The sequence below is a fragment of the Leptodactylus fuscus genome, chromosome 3 (genome assembly GCF_031893055.1).
Source record: "Leptodactylus fuscus isolate aLepFus1 chromosome 3, aLepFus1.hap2, whole genome shotgun sequence".
NCBI lineage: Eukaryota > Metazoa > Chordata > Amphibia > Anura > Leptodactylidae > Leptodactylus > Leptodactylus fuscus.
This window is the reverse complement of record NC_134267.1, coordinates 228,316,545-228,337,953: the sequence shown is the minus strand read 5'-3', so window position 1 is coordinate 228,337,953 and position 21,409 is coordinate 228,316,545. Positions and strand designations below refer to the sequence as shown.

General features: G+C 43.1%; 1 protein-coding gene across 1 annotated transcript; it reads left to right on the top strand.

The window, feature by feature from the left end:
• The first annotated feature begins 6,908 nt into the window (after positions 1-6,908).
• LOC142198325 (cytochrome P450 2C14-like) lies at positions 6,909-20,920 on the top strand. The gene is made up of 9 exons (XM_075269296.1): positions 6,909-7,085; positions 9,983-10,145; positions 11,785-11,934; positions 12,409-12,569; positions 13,362-13,538; positions 15,184-15,325; positions 18,590-18,774; positions 19,030-19,171; positions 20,742-20,920. The coding sequence occupies exons 1-9, from the start codon at positions 6,912-6,914 to the stop codon at positions 20,918-20,920; spliced, it is 1,473 nt and encodes a 490-aa protein (XP_075125397.1). The 5' UTR covers positions 6,909-6,911.
• The last annotated feature ends 489 nt before the right edge of the window (positions 20,921-21,409 follow it).

Sequence of the window (21,409 nt, the reverse complement as noted above, 5' to 3'; positions counted from 1 at the left end):
CATGTTTCAAGGTGTTTTCCTACTGTCAGAGAGGTGGTATTGAGTGTGTAAAGTGTGTAGTTGTTAGGCTGTGATGTTGGGGTAATAGAGGGTCTTTGGTGTGTTAGATGCCCCCAGACATGCTTCCCCTGCTGTCCCAGTGTCATTCCAGAGGTGTTGGCATCATTTCCTGGGGTGTCATAGTGGACTTGGTGACCCTCCAGACACGGATTTGGGTTTCCCCCTTAACGGGTATCTGTTCCCCATAGACTATAATGGGGTTCGAAACCCGTTCGAACACACGAACATTGAGTGGCTGTTCGAATCGAATTTCGAACCTCGAACATTTTAGTGTTCGCTCATCTCTAGAGTACAGCCATAAGTATAAAAATTTTTTTATTTTTAATGCGAATGCGGGTTGCGTTATAACAGGGTGATTTGTGAAATGAACCCCCCAATTTGTAAGGGCCCATGGGTGACTTAGTGTTCAAAATCACCCTGACAGATTCCCCTTAAAGCTCGGTTCACATCTGTGTTCTGTGACCAAGCAGAACTTTTCTCTCCGCATTTTTCAGACGGAAATCCGGTGAACCCCATTATAGGCTAGGGGTTCGCGGTTTTCCATGAGTATTCACTTGGTTGACGTTTATCGAGTCCCCAAGCAGACCCAAGGAACAGAAAACCAAATGCAGATGTGAACCTGTAGTAAGTGACATATAACTTTGGTTAGCCAGGCCATTAAAGGGTTTGGAAGAAGAGCTGGGAGTCCCCCATACAAGGATAGTTGGTGTATCCTGCCAAATCTTCAGGTTTGGCTAACTTTACTCCTAAACAGTGGCGTAACTACATAGCAGCAGAGGCGGCTGCCACAGGGCCTGATACGTCAGGAGGCCCCTGACGTGTCAATTTTAATTTTTTTTTTCTTTTACCTCTAGAAGCTCGCCCCCCCCCCCTCTCTGGTGGGTGGAGGGGGGGGGTCCAGTCTTACCGGCGGTAAGTGACCTGTTTTGTTAGCATTTATGGGGTGTTCGCTAACACCCCGCGCAGGCCTGACAGGACCTTCCGCAGTGTCTCCTCCCTCAGCGTGCGTCCTGATGCTGGGGGGCGGAGACTTACTTCTCAAGAAGAAGCAGGACCCGGGCGAGTCCATGTTTAGTGGCACCGCGCAGAGCACAGCAAGCACACACAGCCAGGTAAGCGCTGGCAGGCACTCGGTCCCCAAACTCTCTCCTCAGTGCTGGTAGTTCTAGACATTCTTGACAGGTTATACAGGGGCAGGACAGAGATCCTGATCAGAGGGTCTGCTCTGCTACATGATGTAAGGGAGCATTCACACATAACACATTTGGCTTTGCTACATCATGCAGCAGAGCCGAATGTGTCATGTGATTGTTCTTTATGGGCACTGAGTGGTGTGTGGACTCCTTGTAATATTATCTGGTAGGGCTTGTGATGGAACAAAGTGTTGAGTTGGGACCCTCTAATCAGGACCCCTGCCCTTCCCCTATATAATCTGCGGATCCCTGCCCTTATATAACCTGTGGTCCACATAGATAGATAGGCAGGGCACGAGCACTGAGCACTTGTAAGGGCAGGAGCGCTCAGCGCTGGTGAAGATAGCGGGGGGGGGGGGGGGTTATGACGGGGAGGGCGCGGCCCCATGTCAAAAGTTCACCACGGGGTCCCGCCATTCCTAGTTAAGCCACTGCTCCTAAATATATGGGGTTTTTTGAAGCCATACATGATATTGTGTGTAACCTGTGTGATACAGTAAGTATCTCCTGCAGAGCATTACAGCTGCCCAGGGACAGCTCAGTAATAATATGGTATTATACAGCAGTGAGGAAGGCGGAGACCTGTGTGATGGAATATATAGGACTAACACAGACAGTAATACAAATAGACAGATACAAAGGTGAGCGGAGTTTATCCTCTGGAGAAAAGGTGACATGAGGTATCGACCAGTACATAATAGCTGCGTGTAGATGAAAGGTGAGTAATTCCTCCATAAGGAACAATATCCACAATATTCTCATTGGTTGTTTGGTCGTAAACTTACTTATTTTGGCCACATTTAATCTGCTGTTTCATTTGAGCCGTTCTTTATGGATTTATACTGTGTGGGTGGCACCAAGGAGTACTATAATGTGGGAATTAGTACCCTCCTCATAATGTAGTGCTCCATTAGTTGTCTCCACATGATATAATGAAATATTGGTGCCCCCAGTAAAGAATAGTTCACCATTATTGACCCCCACACAGTATAAGGCTTTTGAGCGCCCCACAAATATTTGGCATTAATAGTAGTCTAGAGGAACACTCATCTACTAATCTCTGTGCCCTAACCCCTGATCATTGGGAATCAGCTATCACCCCAACTGCCCTCACAAGGGCTGTGCAGGATGAAAGGGCAATAACCAATATCTGCTAACATATTAGGTCTTAAAGAGGTTGTCCAGGCAATTTTTTTTTATGCCGGGGGAGAGGAAAAAAAAAAAAATCCTACTCACCAGTGCAGTCTGGTCCTTCTGTTTCGGTGTCTTCTCATGGGTCTCTTCGTGAGTTCCTCTGAAGCCACTGATTCATCTCGGAGGTCGATCAGCGGCTTCAGCAGGTCTCAGGAAGAGACCCGTGATGTCACAGGTAGTGCAACACCTACCCTTCGGTGGTCACGTGTGGCTGGCACTTCCACCACACGTCAACACTGGCCTGAGAAGACTGAACCATTCTGGGAGGCACTGACACGTCAGGGAAAGGTGAGTATGACTTTCCTTTATTATTTTTTCTTATTTTTGTCAACCCATTTAATAATAAATTTAATATCCATTTTTGCCTGGACACGGGACACAGAAGTCCACCAATATGGTATCCCTACCATTGACTATAATGGAGTCCAGTGGGTATCTCTTGTCTAAAAAGTCCTGCTTGCAAAGACTAGACAGATTCTTCGCCAGATGAACACAAGCATCAATATGGCTTATTTTCAGTGATCTACAGGACAGTACAATCATTTTTATGATCTCAGTACGATCTCAAAAGAACAAAACACATTTTGCTTTAATTTAAATTTTTTTCTTTTCAATTCTGCAATTTTTTTTTTCCAATTAAAAAAAAATATATATTGCTATAAAAAGACCCAGCGAGACAAAACCAAAAACGGTGATGAGCTTTTATAGGGTTAACCTAGATAATAAAATAAACACTGTTGTTGCGCTGTGTGTTGGAGCAGGTTCTGCAGGTGTAAAGTATAAATTTATTCTGTAGTCACATGGGTTAAACACCCTCCAAGAGCATAAAAGTCAAGAATTTACAGTGCGAGAACAGAAGATCAGAGACGGCCTGAGTGGATTGTATTTTCTGAGCTCTCCGGGCTACAACAAGTAAGATACAAGGTTTCTAAAAAACTTTTTTGAAATCAAAATGTACTCTTATTGGCTTCATGATACAACGACAAAACATAGATAGAGCTGCAGAAGGGCCACTACTATTGTGAAAATAAGTGCAAGCTGCCTACTGACTCCAACTCAATTTTTTATTTAGTCAATAGTTTTCAAGGTTTTTCCAAAAAGTGGCACCTAAAAGGTAAATTCAGAATTCCAAGAACTTTTTCATCGGATGATTTTGCCTACATTTTCCAGACGTGGAGAGACTTCTTTGGATTCTGAATTTACCCTTTATGTGGCAATTCTAGAAAGGACCTCAAACGTTAATGGCTGAAGCCATTAAAACGTTTAAGGCTGAAGCCCTATGGTGCGGAAACGCAGCTTTTTTAGTTGCAGATGTTGTTGTGGTTTTTTGAGACAAAGCCAAGAGTGGCTACAAATAGAATCGGAAATATATAGAACGCTCATATACTTCTAACTTCTGCTCAATCTAGTCCTGGCTTTGGCTCAAGAAACCGTAACAAAATCTGCAAAAAAAGAAGCTGCGTTTCCGCAACGTTGGGCCTCAGCCTAAGAGTAGCTTGTACGTTAATGTTCGGTGACTTTTTTCGTATTTTCCTTCCCCACATTCCAAAATTCATAGTTTTTTTTTTTCCATTGACACAGCTAAGTGGGGGCTTATTCTTTGCATGACAAGTTATAAATTCATTTGGCACAATTGTGGGGTACATTAAAGGGGTATTCCCACGTCGCATACTCACCAGTCTTCACTGCTGTAAAATCTTCTTTCTTCCTGGTTTCTTACATCATTTGGTGGGCGTGGTTTCGCATGCAACCTGCCATTTAGCACCACCCCCAAATTAGCGTGTAGCTCCATCCACCACATATTGTGATCCTATGGAGCGGCTGAAGGGCCTGTGATGTCATCAAAGGTCCTTAAACACTATATGCACAATATTGGACTATGAAGTACAGGCAGGAGCAACTCCATTCTGTGTTACATACAGAGACTGCCTGTCCCTGCCATAATGAACACAATTGAATTAGCTAGCCTGATAACTGGGAGAACAGAAGACGAGTTCAGAAATGAAAGCAGCTCCTCTCCTCTATCTGAGAGCAGGGAGCTAGTTCAAGTGGTGCAGACACAGGAATAGCTAGATACACAGGCTCGCTCCCTGCACTTAGCCCCTCCTCCCTCCCCCCTGAGAGCCGCAGATACATCACTTGACTTTTGAGCAGGTAAGTCAAGGGCAGTGTCAACAATGACTTGAATAAAGTAAGATAATGGACAAACAAAGCAGTTTTGCTGAAGCAATGTATTTAGGAAAAGTCTTACATCCACATTAACAAGCAGTATAGATAGGATCCTTGTGATGGGACAACCCCTTTAACATTTATTAACATGTTTTGGGGGTCTGTGTGAAAAAAACACACAATTTTATCCGATTTTTTTTTTTTTTTTTTGCATTTTGTTTGTGTTTAAAAATGCCATGACCGCTTTGTCCGGCGGGTAATTATGATTACAGCGATACCGTAATGTTATATTATGTTTTACTGCTTTTGCAAATAAAACGTCACTGAATAGATTCTGCTGAAGTGGAAGTCCATCCGAATTTCAGGAAATCTTCGATTCATCAAGAATCTGGATTTCTTCATACTTTGATGCATCGGATCTCATTTTGCTTAACTTGAAGGTTTACCATGAAATTTTCAAGGAAGCAAAACATTTGTAAAAATTTGTTGTCCAGTGTCGTCTATGTCAACCAATAACTTTTGTAAATTTTAGATTTAAGATTTATTTTAGATTTATTTTCTGGTATGAGTTATAGTAAATTAGACAGATTGTGCCGCCACTGCTCTGACCTATCTTGATATTTGCCCACTGTTCCCACTTTTCACAAAAGTGATGCTGGAGTCAGAAAAATTGCAAAGTTTTGCATCTTTGGTGCAAATAAAAGCCATGCACCAAAGACAGTTAAGCCCTCGTTCACATCAGCGTTTGGGTTCTGTCCAGGGGAGTCTGCATGGGGATCCCCCGAATGGAATACCAACGCAATTACAAGTACTGTGCTGTAAAAGCACACGGAACCCATAGACTATAATGGGGTCCGTGTGCTTGTCGCACGCTGCCCGCACAAATCATGCAGACAGGAAAGTAGATGGTGAACTACTTTCCTGTCTGCAAGATCCCTGTGGAGATCTGGCAGTAAACACACGGACCCCATTATAGTCTATAGTCTATTGCACCAGCACTTGCACTTGCATTTGTATTCCATTTGGAGAGGTCCTCATGCGGAATCCCCCGGATGGAAGTGAACAAGGGGTAACATCTATCTTTTCTCTGCCAGTTTTCTGATATCGAGGTAATAGCAATCTCTCTCCAGTGTGGATATTTTAGCAACAATTGTTCAAATGCAACTAAAACAATTTAAATATGGCCATATGTTTGATCTGTGGACAGAAGGTGAAACGTGGCCAGGTTGCTAATGTTGGTACCACAGCCGTGCGTCAACATATGCAGCAGCACCATAAAGTGGCCTGGGATAGTCATAGCTCCAACGTTGTGGTCCAGCCTGCTGGCAGGAACCATTCCATCACCCTGTGGCATGCGCCCCATTTCAGGCAATCAAGGTTCCACCACCTCAGTTGAAGGAAGCTGTGTGTTCTTCCCATCATCTGCTGATCATAATGCTCCACCTCCTCCTGTGCCAACAGCACATTTTGCACAACAGATGTGAGGAGCTCAGGATTTGTCTTTATCACCAATCTTGCATCCAAAAAAGCTCACAGGCTTTCATGATGAGAGATGTGATAGTGCATCTTTGAGGCTTAAGAGGCTTTGAGGCTCACCACAAATGTAACAGAAGGTATTGTGTCTGTTCTGACACTGACAAGACATTTTAGCTACAGTCCTATGAAAAAGTTTGTGCCCCCTATTAATCTTAATGATTTTTAGTTCTAAATATTTTCGTGTTTGCAGCAGCCATTTCATTTTGATCTATCTTTAACTGATGGACACAGTAATATTTCAGGAGTGAAATGAGGTTTATTTTACTAACAGAAAATGTGCAATATGCATTAAACCAAAATTTGACCGGTGTAAAAGTATGGGCACCTCAACAGAAAAGTGACATTAATATTTAGTAGCTCCTCCTTTTGCAAAGATAACAGTCTCTAGTCACTTCCTGCAGCTTTTAATCAGTTCCTGGATCCTGGATGAAGGGATTTTGGACCATTCCTCTTTACAAAACAATTCAAGTTCAGATAAGTTTGATGGTCATAGTTCTGTTCCTCTCCTCTTTCTTACTACCCCTCTCCATAGAGTTCATTGTAATCTTATCTGCTTGAGTAGGGTCCAAAATAACTCAGATAAGAAGTAAAGACAGGCGTTAACAGGCCTAAACATAGACACTTTTTTTTTTTTTACTGAAAAGTTTGTTCACTTCCCTTGCACTATAGGTGTAAAAATAAAATAAAAGTTTACTTATACTTTACGTATTTATACAGAAACATCACTCTTGTCCTCTCTTCCTTTTCTAGATTTTCTCCATGGATCTGGTCATAGTTCTCTTATCGGTTGTCGTCGTCTTATTTCTGGCCAATGCTTTTATGAAACAACGACAAGGAAATTACAAAAATTTCCCACCTGGACCAAAGCCTTTACCGATTATTGGAAATTTCCTGGATATCGACATGTCAAAACCTCATAAAACCTTCAAGGAGGTAATAAAAAAATATTCAAATTCTGATTAATTGTTCATATAACATGAGTTAGGAGCAGCATGATGTACTAGTTTGTCTGGATTCCTTGATGGATGTCCCTATTATAGTTAAAGGTGCTTGTTGGGTTATGTCCCTGCCCATCATGTGACATACGTGGCACCTCCATAAATTAATAGCCGTTACCTGCTCTCATATTTGCTCCACCATGGGAATACTCCATTAAAGTAGCAAAATATATGCATTATGTTCTACCTAGCGCAAGATTGTGCCTGTTAACTTCCGTATGGGTCACTCTACAATGGTTAGGAAACCAGAATGACCGGAGTACCCCCTTTAGCCCCTTCCCGACTATCTAATCAGCCAGTATCTAATGTTAGACATAGCAGACGTCTGGCAGAAGTTCAATGATCGGAAACAACTCCAATCGCGGACATTAACCAGAACATCTCAGGGGTAATTTTGAGGGATGGGGCTTTCTCCAACCATGACTAGATTGCAGGAGTAATTTGGTTTCCATAACCTTCTTCTGATGGATTCCAGGTTAGCCCTAGCTTCTACTGAGTCCTGTGTCAAGTAGGGCTGAATAAGAGCAAAGAGATATCCCACAGACTGTGGAGCTACAGCAGTACAGTCTATGGTAGAAGCGATCTAATGACTGTAAATTCAATTCCCACAGAGGGGTAAAAATTAGCTAAAAAATACAAAGTTTTAAAGTCTATATATTGTCTATCATAATCCTGTATTTTGCTATTCTACCACTAGTGGCCGCTATTCCTCTTACTTTGAAATGTTGTTGTACTTCCACTCCTCACCACTGGAAGCTGCAGTGTTCATCCTATGACCTATCTGTACCAGTGTGAAGCCTTCTTGTTTTCTGTTTGGACCTATCTATACCCAAACAGCCTCTGTTTGGTTATTGTGACTTGTTTGCAGTCTCCCGTTTCCAGAACTGTCTTCCCCAGACTGTCTCTACCCTATTGCCCTTGTGTTCTACGCTTCAAGCTGCACCTCGGACTACTACTCTTCAGTACCAATCTGCTCCTGGCTTATTTCATCTGGCCACCAATTCCAGCCACATATACCGCTAATGTAACAGAATACCATTGCTATGGAATCCACCGGAGAAGTGAGCTTGGAGGCTAATGCTGAACTACTTACTTACAAACATCTTCGCTGAAATGGAAAATTTGCAAACAAAGTATTTGGCATCTACAAACCAAACCTCCCATACTATGCAAGTATTCGGACAAGAAACTCAGGATTTACAAAGTAGGATGGCTGAACATGTGGAACAAATACAGGAACTTCAAAACCGGGCTTGTGTTCCAGCTCCTGCACCCAACTTGCCTCTTCCACCCTTCAGGTTTGGTGAGGACTGTGATAAATACCATGGATTTATTAATCAATGCAAGTTATATTTTGGGGCTCACCCCTCTCAAACCTCACAGACAGATCTAAGGTGCTGTGTATGATCAGACTTTTGGCACATAAGGCCATAGCCTGGGCTAATCCTCTTATTGAGGAAAACAGTTCTGGGAGCGCGAGACTGGGAACAAGTCACAATACTCGGGCAGAGATGGTTGAGCCTCATGGGTATAAATAGGCCCAAACAGGAAACAAGATGGCTTCACACTGGTACAGATAGGTTGTAAGATAAATAGGGTTGAGCCGATCTTGAATTTTCAGGATCGATTTTGTAATCCGATTTCCGATCATTTTTCATTCGAACCTGATCTCGATCCCAATTCCAATCCGAATGCAAGTCAATGGGATTTTTTTTACTAATTGGAGGTCGGATTTTAAAAACAATCCTATTCACTATACAGCATGGAATCTAACAATTGAACGCTTTAATTGATAGACTCCACGCTGTGTAGTGATTTTTTTTAATCCTCTGGCTACTTAGTCCCCCCTGGTGTCCACTTACTTGCAGAGATGGCTGGTCTGATGCCCGGTGTTCTTGTTCTTCTTCGCCTCGCTGCCCCCGCCTCCCAGGTTAGGAGAGTGTGGGAGGGGAGACGTCACATCTCCCCATCCTGTACCCGCCCACACTCTCCTAAGCCACAAGCCCCGCCTTCTTCCTAGCTCTTTAACACTAACCTGGGAGGCGGGGGCAGCAAGGCGAAGAAGAACGAGAACACCGGGCACTGGACCAGCCATCTCTGCAGGTAAGTAGCTACTAGAGATGTTAGCTAGTCTCCATTAGAATGAATGGACGCAGCCGGCGCACAGGAGGTTAAGGCTGTGTGCCAGCTGCTTCCATTCATTCCTATGGAACCGCAGCAGAGCCTTCACACTGAGTATACACTCCGCTCAGAATGAGTGGAGCATATACTCAGTGAGAAGGCTAACATTGTTAGCTTTTCCCACAATGCTTGGCCAGTAGAAAAGCATTGTGGGAAATAATCACCGATCTCGATCCCGCCTAAAAAGATCGTGTTCGGAATTTCGATCGCGATCGTGACATTTTCTCGATCGCTGATCGAATCCGATCTTTTCCAAACACGATCACACAACCCTAAAGATGAACACAGCAGCCTCCAGTGGTGAGGAGTGGAAGTGCAAAAATATTTCAAAGTAAGAGGAATAGCAGCCACTAGTGGTAGACTAGCAAAATACAGGATTCTGACTCTCTTGACAGATAGACAAACAGATAGATAGATAGATAGATAGATAGATAGATAGATAGATAGATAGATAGATAGATAGATAGATAGATAGATAGATAGATCTCTCGAAAACCTCTCAGGATTTGTTTCATTTTAGGTTCGGTTGACCCCGGTTTTATTGGGGATACATCTACCTCCCAAATTAAGATCTCAGGAGTAGTAAGAAATCCTCTTTGTGAGACTAAGTCCTAGATACAGATAACATCACAACATATCTTGTTTTCACAGCTTTCCAAGACGTACGGCCCAGTCTTGGGTGTCCAGCTGGGCATGACAAAGACTATTGTGCTATGTGGTTATGAAGTGATTAAGGATGCGCTCATCAACCAAGCCGATGTATTCTCCGACCGGCCTGTGGTACCTGTACTTGAAAAAATGTTTAAGAATTACGGTAACCATTATTTCTACTTAATCCCCCCCCCCCTTTATACTGAATATTCTTAGTATGTCACAATATTGTTTTGAAGAGTATTGAAGTCTTGAAACCTTAAAATCCCTTAAAAAATTTGAGCTAAGTTATAAGTGGTCACATTTCTACTCTTCAATAGAAGTATTGCTTCTAAGGGAAACCACATATGTAATATGGTACCGTACATCAACTAAATAGGGCGTGCCTGGGACTCTGTAATCGGATTCATTTTCTGACTTGCAATAGTACCCAGGACCTTCGGAAATCCAAGTGAAGAAGACCTTTTATATCCTCAGAGATATGCAATATTACATACTGTTAGAAAACCTAAGGTGCATTAAATTCAGTGTATTGTTGGCTTTCCCGTTATGCACCCCAGTGGTGGAGTGCATTAGGTTTGGTACTAATATCCCTCAACTGTCATCACGGGGCTATAAGCGATGACGGGCCTTTCTGCCTAATGATGACGCCCAAAATAAGGGCACCAATATCAGCAACACCAGGGTACATCCCGGGAAAGCCGCATATATCTCATATGCTAAGAATCTTTTGAGTTCCCTCTCGAAGGAATCACCAATTTTTCACGGCATATGAATGTAATAGAGGGGAGACCTGCACTGGGGCCAATCTCTATTAGGTGGAGTGGAAGGGCCCCCTATTGAATGCTGCCTTGAACCAACTTTGCTGGTGCTTTCAAAGGGAGTCTATCATCAGGACCCAGCATGTCAACCCAGCCCTTAAAATAGATAGGTAAGGAAAATGCCCCTTAAAGGGATTCTACCATTAAAACCTCTTTTTTTTGTGGATAAGACGTCAGAATAGCCTTTAGAAAGGTTATTCATCTCTTACCTTTAGATGTGATCTCCGCTGCGACGTTCCTTAGAAATACCGTTTTTTACCGGTATGCAAATTAGTTCTCTGGCAGCGATGGGGGCGGGCCACAGCGCTGAAAATGCAATGGGGCGTCCCCACTGCTGCTCGAGAACACAATCCTGCGACGCCTCTATCTTCGGCTGGATCCCCTCCTTCTCTGTCGTCTTCCTCCTGCGTCACCTCCGACGCCTGCGCAGTTGGCTCTGCCAGTGAGACACTAGTAGACCCGAGTGCGCATGCTGGCCGGCGGCCATTTTTGGGAGACCGCTCTTGCTCTTGTAGTTCAATGCAGGAGCGGCCTCTCAAAAATGGCTGCTGGCCGGCATTTGCACTCAGCTCTGCTGGTGCCTCACTGCCAGAGCCAACTGCGCAGGCGTCGGAGGTGACGCAGGAGGAAGGCGACAAAGAAGGGGAGGATCCAGCCGAAGATAGAGGTGTCGCAGGATTGTGTTCTTGAGCTGCAGTGGGGACGCCCCCATCGCATTTTCAGCGCTGGGTCCCGCCCCCATCTCTGTGAGAGAACTCATTTGCATACCAGTAAAAACCAGTATTTCTAAGGAACGGCGCGGCGGAGATCACATCTAAAGGTAAGAGACTAATAGACTTTCTAAAGGCTATTCCGACATCTTATCCACCAAAAAAAGAGGTTTTAATGGTAGAATCCCTTTAAGGGACGTGTTATCTCCTAATGGACCTTCTTCCTTCCCATATGATATAGATGGGTATCACATGTATTGATATTATTCAGGTGTCGTCTTTTCAACTGGAGAGAACTGGAAAGTGATGAGAAAATTTACAGTCGCCGCATTACGAGACTATGGAATGGGCAAGAAAACCATCGAAAACAAGATCATCGAGGAGGCCGAGTGTTTAGTGCAGAAGATCAAATCCTACAAAGGTGAGTGGTGAAGGGGTAGAGTTACCTGAAACTCTGGGGTCTTACTTTAATTGCCACTCCTAAATCCTCTAATGTTAACCCTTTGTTTTTATGTATCCTCTAATAAAACATAACAACGTGTTGTCTGCAGCAGATCCTATTGACCTATATGGAAGAATTTTCTAGGCATGCTCAGTGACCTGTGCAGAAGTCATAGTGCAGAAATGAGAATAGATGTGAAATCTTCCATTGTGATTGGAGGATTCTGTGTGATGCAGTCGACGGTGTGCTAGTAAGTGAGGTAACTGCTGCAAAGAAATCTCCTACAGAAAGTCTCAGCCTATTATTTGGTTTAGCATCTAGAGTCAGAACTGCGAGATTTTTAGGATTTATGTCAAACAGGTTAAGCTGTAATTTTTTTTTTTTTTTTTTTCCGGAATATTTGTACATTTTTCTATGGCTTTTACTAAGAAACTAATATCACATTTTTTTCAGGAAAACATTTTAATAATTTGAGTAACATTAATGCGGCTGTGGCCAATATCATTGTGGCCTTCCTGCTCAGCCATAGATTTGATTATGAAGATCCTACAATACTGAAACTTATGGGTATGATTAATGAAAATATGAGACTCATAGGAAGCCCCTGGATCCGGGTAGGTCAGAATTTTATTATCATATATATTATATTATGTTACAGGGCTAGGCAACCTTAGGCACTCCAACTGTTATAAAACTACAACCCCAGCATGCAAATATGCCGGTTTTGGAAATCGCGGCGTGTCTGCACCGCGGCTTTTACCGCAAAGTGAGCATGGGATTTGCTAGAATCCCATCCACTTTTTCTGTACTGTAAAATGCTGCAATTTTTTCCCGTTGCGCTTCCAACCTGTGGGGACCCGGTCTTAGAGTGAATTTGCTGGGACAATTGTCAACTGTCCTTAATGTTTGCCACTTGTGCATAATCTCTCTCTCCTAAAAAACTTGGGCTTTCAATTGTTTGGAAATAGCTTCATAATCCTTTCCAGATGGATGGGTAGCAAAAATTGCTTCTCTAAGATCATTGCTGATGTCTTTACTACCTCGTATTGTGTTAACATGCATCTGAATGACCCAGACCAGCAAACTGCCAAAACTTCTGTTACTATACTGGTGGTCACACTTGTTGATTATCAATGACCTTCTTAATTCCTATAGCAACAGTAAGGGTAAGTTCACACAGAGTTTTTTGGATCGGAACCTGAGACAGAGGCTGCCTCAGGTTCCGATCCAGAAACCAGGTAGCCGTAACTGGCTGTCATGCCCACTGATCAGATATACGGCCTATGACCATAAAATCCAAAAGCTTTGACAGCCCCTTCAACTGAAATATAAGACATGAATGTTATTAACACACACTATTACACTTTATGTCACTATTGACTATTGTTTTTGCACTTTTTATTTAGTTGTATAACAGTTTCCCGAGACTGCTGGAATTTCTCCCTGGCAATCACAAAAAAATTTTTGGGAACACCAAAGAGATGCAAAATTTCATAAGAGCGACATTTACAAAACAGAAGAAAGACCTGGATGTAAATGACCAGAGGAATATTATTGACGCCTTCTTAGCCAAGCAACAAGAGGTCTGATACATATTATATCAAGCATTAATTATGCATAAAATATTGTATATAGAGTATAAAATATTTTATATAGAGGGTACCCCATAGTAAAGTTCATTGTAAAAATCTGGAAATATAATACCCCTATTATGGTTCCAGATTTTTACAATGATTATGTTTACAGATTTACAACCCTGAACAAAAAGGTTTGATGTTTGTTCTCCACTTTGCTTGGGTCAATACTTTTATCCTCAACATTGGCTACAATGGACTTCCTTTGAAGCAATGTCGTCGCAGTGGTGAAGGGGCCTTTTTTCATGGTCCTTATTAGAGATGAGCGAACACTAAAGTGTCCGAGGTTCGAAATCCGATTCGAACACTGTTCGACTGTTCGAACGGATTTCGAACCCCATTATAGACTATGGGGGGAAATGCTCGTTTCAGGTTTACGCAAAATTCGATAAAATTATACTTACCAAGTCCACGAGTGACGGTCGGGCTGGATTCTGCTTGAAGTCTTCTCCCGGCGGAGGGTCCCTGCGTCCTCTTCCGGGTGGAATTCACTCTGCCTAGGCATCCGGCCTAGGCAGAGCCGACTGTGCATGTGCGTGCGGCTCTGCCCAGGCCCGACGCCAGAGAAGAGCCGACTGCGCATGCGCGTGTATGCGCGTGCATGCCCACGCATGCGCAGTCGGCTCTGCCTAGGCCGGATGCCTAGGCAAAGTGAATTCCACCCGGAAGAAGATGCGGGGACGCAGCGCGGAGAAGACGTCGGAAAGGTAAGAGAAGAACCAGCATTGATTGGCAGAATGTATAGCATTCTGCCAGTTAACACTGGTTCTGCATCGAACCTTAAACTTCGAAAAGCTAGTAGTGTTCGATCGAGTATGAGTATTTCGAATACCGTAGTATTCGATCGCTCATCTCTAGTCCTTATAGCTAACTTATGTTCTGCATTAGTGATACAGAGACTCCTTGTAAGGTGGTGGAAGCCAATACATTCCACAAAATGTATTCATAAGGTGGATGACTTACCTTAGCTTGAAATTGGTGAGAAGAGAAGACAAGAATGCTACATGTGTACATTCTCCTAGAACCAGAAGATTGAGCAGGGAATCATCTGTTCTAACGACTGACCCAAATGAGCCCAGCTACACTGGTCTGGTCCTCCTCATGACACTTCCCATGAGGAACCACTCTAAAGTCGGGTTTAGACAAGGTTTTTTGGTCGGAATCCGCGTCAAAATCCAGTTCAAAAAGCGACCTCCCATTGAATTCAATGGGAGTGACATTCCCTTTCTTCAGGCGAATTCCACCTCCTGACTAGGCCCACTTCTGGGCCTAATCTGAAGCAGAATGCTGCGATTGGATGCTGTAGCATTGTATGCACTGCACCGGCATCCAGTTCCGGATAGCCGTTTTTTGGACCGAATTCTTAGGCGGCTTCCACCTCAAAATCCTGTCTAAAAAACTCCTGTGTAAATTTACCCTAACACCAAAGGGCCACGGTAAACTATATATAAAAGGCCACTTCAACTTCATCATAAATTGTGCTTATTATAAGAAGCCATCTTTTTCTATTGCTCTATACTCCTTATTGAAGACGACCATAATTTTTGAAAAACCCAATTCAGTAATTCCCACAATTTATTTGTGCTTTTTTTAGGGTAAACCTGAATCCACTGAGTATTTCCATAATGAAAACTTAACCGTACTGGTAGGAAACTTGTTCTCTGCGGGAATGGAGACCACAACGACCACACTGAGATGGGGACTGCTGCTCATGATGAAATACCCAGAAATTCAACGTAAGAAATATTCTAGAGATTGGGGTTTATTGGAAATCTTTATAAAAACCATAAAAATGTTTTATAAAATTAAAGAACTGAATGGACATCATGCACCAAAAAATATTACATATCTAAATATGACAATTCCAGGCATTCCTTTATGGCTTTTTTATTTATTAATTTTATATTAATGTATGTTTTATGATTTTTTTTTTTTTTTTTTTTACTTGTTAGAGGCATTGCTTAATGGTACTGGCCCTCCCTGTTTTCAAAGCAGAAAGGGAATGATCTACTGTAAAACCTTATGTACGTGGCCATATTAACTGGTTCAGGTCCAGAAGTCTTTCAGTCTTTAGGACTAAACACTGTATAGACTACATTCATATCTGTGTCAGAGGTTCCAGTCTGAGACAAATAGTTGACAAAAGGGAAACACGGTGGCTCAGTGGTTCGCACTGCAGTCTTGCAGCGCTGGAGTCCTGGGTTCAGATTCCGCCAGGAGCGACATCTTCAAGGAGTTTGTATGTTCTCCCCGTGTCTGTGTGGATTTCCTCCCATTCTACAAAAACATACTGATAGGAAAAAAATAAGTACATTCTGATTCATATATGGGGCTCACGATCTATATAAAAAAAAAACAAAAAACAACCTGCAGGCAAAGAAGTACTTTAAGCACAACTTTTTGATGAAATCAAAGAAAAATCAATAGATACCATGCCTTAGACACACACTACCTTAGTCATTGGGGTTACTTAATGGGATTCTATCATTAGAATCCCTTTTTCAGGTGTATCATGTCGGAATAGAAAGGCTATTCATCCCCTACCTTTATATTTCTGCTTCACACCGCCGTTCTGTTGAAATACTGTTTTTCCTGACATGCAAATGAGTCTCCAGACAGCCCAGGGCTGCTTGAAGACTTTCCAGCGACAAGTTCATCTTCTACAGCCGCGTCTCTCCACCATGTCCTTCATGTAGTCTTCTTCCGATGAGCTTATGTTTGAAATCTAAATTCTGCGCATGCGCAGTCGGCTCTAACATCGGGCTTTGGGCAGAGCCAACTCTGCATGTCTGTTCAGCCATTTTACTGTGGCAAAGCATACTGTTCCTGAAACCGGCCTAAATCTACTTACTTATCTCTAAGCATGAGAAAGGAACTGGAAATTCATCAAACACTGTTTTGTGTAAAATGATCAATGATTTGACTTTTTTTCATTCTCTTTTGTGTTTTTTCATTGCAAGCAAAATAAGTGAAGATATTACCAAAGAGTTTGTGCTTGTAATCATTTTCTGGAAGAACATGAATATTATCTGACAGAACTGCAGGGGGGCCAATACTTTTGGCCAACACTGTACATATATTATTCGCTCTTGGCATTCCTTCTCTAGCAATATAATTCTTTAGCTAGCCTGAGTAACCAACAGCAATGAAATCAATGAAAACAAACAATATAGGTTGGGTGAGTAAATCTTAACCAGAAAGACATATTCTAATGTTCATTCTTTATTAATGCCACTAAAAGAATAATGACTATAATATAAAAAAAACATACAAGAGTGACAGAATGTGCCTATGCCATTTTATGTTCCTTCAGCTAGCGAATTACTCTATGCTGTGGGCTCAGAGCCAATATTCAGTGAGGAAGACCTACTACAAGACAGTCCGTAGCTAGTGTCTAGCCAAGATCTGGAGGAGACATTCTCCGCTTCCTCCAGGAGCAAGGAGGAGAGTGGCGTGGTAGATGGTTTAGAGACCGTTGACAAGAACATCAGTGACCTGCAAACATTTTTGGATGACGACGTAGCCGATCCCAATTGGGATGACTACTGGCTCTCCACAATGTTAGACCTTAGGTACCAGGGAAAAATGGGGGTCTTTGTTACATCCACTGAGAGGAAGGACAAACTCCATCCTCTCGCATCTCCTACTGGGGGAGCTCTTAGCACTCAACTTGCACTGATATGGCAGCTGTGGGAGGGAGTCAGGGTGCTAGGAGCAGTATGGGCTCTATCAACAGCAGCCTGAGTCTAGAGTTGCTAATGAGCAGCTTTATGCACCCACAAAGTGAAGAAGTTGCTCAACAGCAGCTAGACACAGCAGGTGGTGGCATAGTTAAACTGCACCCTGGAACCCGTCATGGAAGATCCGCTGGACTTTTGAGCAGCCAAGACTAAATTTGTGGCCGCAATTGTCCGAGTTTGCCATGGAACAGCTGTCCTGCCCGGCCAGTAGTGTGACATCACAGAGGGTGTTTAGTGTGGTGGGGGCCATAGTTACCCCAAGGAGAAATCACCTGTCCACCCAAAGTTTGGAGCGACTTTCCCTTTGTGAAGATGAACCATGCATTGATCATCTAGGATTTCCACCCACTAAAACTTGATGCAGCAGATTAAATGACCCATTCTGCTTCACCTCAAACTGCCACTGGGTCACTGTATGACCTCCTAAGTCTGTTTCTGCCTCCCCACTATATCACCTTGCCACTCGGTGGCCTACTCATGCTATTGTCACCTGCTCACTCTGCCACTGGGTCATTGTAGCGCCTCCAAAGGCTGCTACAACTTCCACACTCTACCACTGGGTCACTGTATGGCCTCTTCACACTCCTGATGCCTCCCCACTTTGCCACTGGGTGACTATATGGCCTCCTAAGGCTGATGCCACCTCTACACTCTGCCACTGGGTCACTGTTTGGCCTCCTCACACTGATGCCGCCTCCACATTATATCATCTTGCCACTCTATGGCCTCCTTATTTCACCATGTTACTATGACGCCCTCTCCACTCCTTGAGGGGAGCTCTACTTGTATAAACATTTAATAGAACAGGTTCTGTAGACATCTGTGTGGAATTGAGTGCGCTTTCACTCTACAGTAGGATCTTGAGCCTCTGCACGGTTGTTTATATCTGGCACTAACATCTACATGTAAGACTGAGTTCACACTTGAGTTATTTGGTCAGTAACTGGCCAAATAAGTGAGGTGTGCAGCGGTTCACACCTGCTTTGGGTTTCCGTTAGTAAGGTCCCTTTGGGGACCTCACAAATGGAAATCTAATCCAGTTAAAAAATGAGGTTACCCATGGACCCCATAGACTTTAATAGGGACCGCCAGATTTCTGCCCAAAAAATGCGTAGAGAAAAGCCCATCTTGAATTATTTTTACTCCACTTTTTATCGCAAAATGGGGAATGGACGCACAAGTGGAGATCAGGGAACATAGCCTGAATGAAGTTAGTCTACCTAATCTTATTAACTTTTGGTCTTATCTCTTCTCTGGCAGAGAAAGTACAAGATGAAATTGAACGAGTGATAGGATCGGCTCAACCTCAGATGGAGCATAGGAAGCAAATGCCATATACAGATGCCGTCATTCATGAAATTCAGCGCTTTGGGGATATTACACCGAATAATGCTCCACATGCAACATCTGAAGATGTCACCTTCAGAGGGTACTTTATTCCAAAGGTAAGAAGCTATGCTCAGTTTTATATTGGATACTTTCAAGCAGGGAAGTAACCACTGGTGGGTCATATTCACCGGATGTGAGTGTTAGTAGAGCTTAGAGATGACTGAACCCGTTTGTGACAAGCCAAGCTCATTACCAGTTTTCCAACAATATTAGTATTACACCCACATGGAATGGTCCCTTGTTCCACTTTCTGGCCTTGTTGATTTGTACTTTTTATAGCATATATCTCATAAATATTATTTTTTCTCCAGGGCACTATTGTATTCCCATTACTGCACTCCGCACTGAGAGATGAAACTTACTTTAAGAAACCGTACGAGTTTTATCCAGAACATTTTCTTGACTCCCAAGGAAATTTCAAAAAGAATGAGGCCTTCATACCCTTCTCAATAGGTAAGATTTATTAGCTGTAGACTATTCAATGGATGGAGTCACATCATGAAAGTCCAGATGACTGTAGCTGATTTGACTTATCCTTTATGCACACAAGCTGGAGGGAAACTGATTTCAGAACGGACCCCTTGGTTTTCTATGAGTTCCTTTCTGGAACATCACTTCAATAGTAGTGCGGGATGGCACCGGACCTCTGCAGGAGCCAGATCAGAAAATGTTACCTGCAGTATTTTTATGCCTGGTGCATAACATATTAACTGCATTAGTCACCAGAAGTCTCGATGTCCATTTTCCAGTAGCGTCTGACCTATACTATACTGCTCCAAAGTGGCTGGAGAGAGCTGGGTGGGCCAAACACCAGTTCTGCTCTCTGATTAGGACAATTAAGATAGAATTGACACTAAAGCGTACCATATTGTGCCTCTGCCACAGTCAATTTGGAGAACCTAATCTTGTCAGAGAATCTGAAGGATGGGTCAAAGAAACCTAAAAATCTAGTCCTGCATTTGTCCAGAGTAAAAACTTGCACCTCTGCAACAAGGTCTCATTCACATGGACGAAACAGGCGACTCCTGAAACCTGCCTGCACATATGCATCCTGATTAGAGATGAGCGAGCAGTATTCGATCGAGTAGGTATTCGATCGAATACTACGGTATTCGAAATACTCGTACTCAATCGAGTACCACTCGCTGTTTGAATGTAAAAGTTTGATGCAGAACCAGCATTGATTGGCCGAATGCTATACAGTCGGCCAATCAATGCTGGTTCTTCTTCTACCTTTAGAAGTTTTCTCCGTGCAGCTTCCCCACGGCGTCTTCCGGCTCTGAATTCACTCTGCCAGGCATCGGGCCTGGGCAGAGCCGACGGCGCATGTCTGCTTGTAGTGCGGGCATGCGCAGTCGGCTCTGCCCAGGCCCGATGCCTGGCAGAGTGAATTCAGAGCCGGAAGATGCCACAGGGACGCTGCAAGGAGAAGACTTCTCGGAGGATCCAGCCCGACCCTCACTCGTGGACTTGGTAAGTATAATTTGATCGAACGTTGCCTACCCCTGAAATTAGCATTTTCCCCCCATAGACTATAATAGGGTTCGATATTCAATTTGAGTAGTCGAATATTGAGGGGCTACTCGAAACGAATATTGAACCTCGGACATTTTACTGTTCGCTCATCTCTAATCCTGATACTGAGTTGTCATCATGACCCACCTTTCATCTTACTAAATGGTAGAGGAATAACCTGAAGCTCCTGGGCCCCAAATTGTGGCAGCTACATCTGCACCACTATAGTTATGCCCATGCCAAACATGCGGGTATAATAGTAGGTCGCTTCTAATGCGGGTTCCTGAGTGAATCATGACAACGGCGGCCCAGATACAGGTAGTTTTCAAGAACCATCTGCTCAAAATTGAAGAATGGGATGGACAACTCTGTTATAGGCAAAAACTAGTGGTGTCCCAACACCCACTGGAATAACTTTGTATTGGTCAAAGCCCTGATTTACGAAACAAGTATTTCTATCAAAAATTATTGGTCATCCAATATTGATGTTTTCTTCTCTACCTTGTAGGTAAAAGAAGCTGTGCAGGAGAAACCTTGGCTAAAATGGAGCTGTTCCTGTTCTTTACAGCTCTATTACAAAATTTCACTTTCCAGCCCGTACCTGGAGCCAAACTGGACCTTACTCCTGCACTGGGGACTACAAATTCCCCCCAACCCTATGAGATGTGCGCCATAGCTCGCACATAGACCACACTTGCAGTCATCACTGTTATTTCAAGAGATACTCCCGAAATCCAACTAGTCCTCTAGAGGACATTTAGAAGCTTACTACATAGTGTGGGAATTTACTAAGACTGGGGTATGGCCTGATAATAATTTAGGTGCACTCCCTTGCACCAGAACAAAACTCTACACCAGTCAAGAACTCACATTAGCTTCCTGGCATGAGTTATAGTAAATGTGTAGGGTTTAGGGGTCCGTAACCTTGCCAGCCTTGCAATCTGCCCTATTTACTTTTATAAAAAGTTGCAAGTGGGCCACAGAAGAAATAATGTTTTTTTTCCGGTGCCATAATAAGCCACATGTAATTTACGTGTGAACTAAGCCTTAAACTGTTCTAACTGAATACATCTTGTATATTATTTCATAATAAAATATTACAATATCTATGAACGCAGACCTTATGTGTCTTACTACACAATCTATGGGCAATGGTTGGGATCCAAGAAGGTGCTC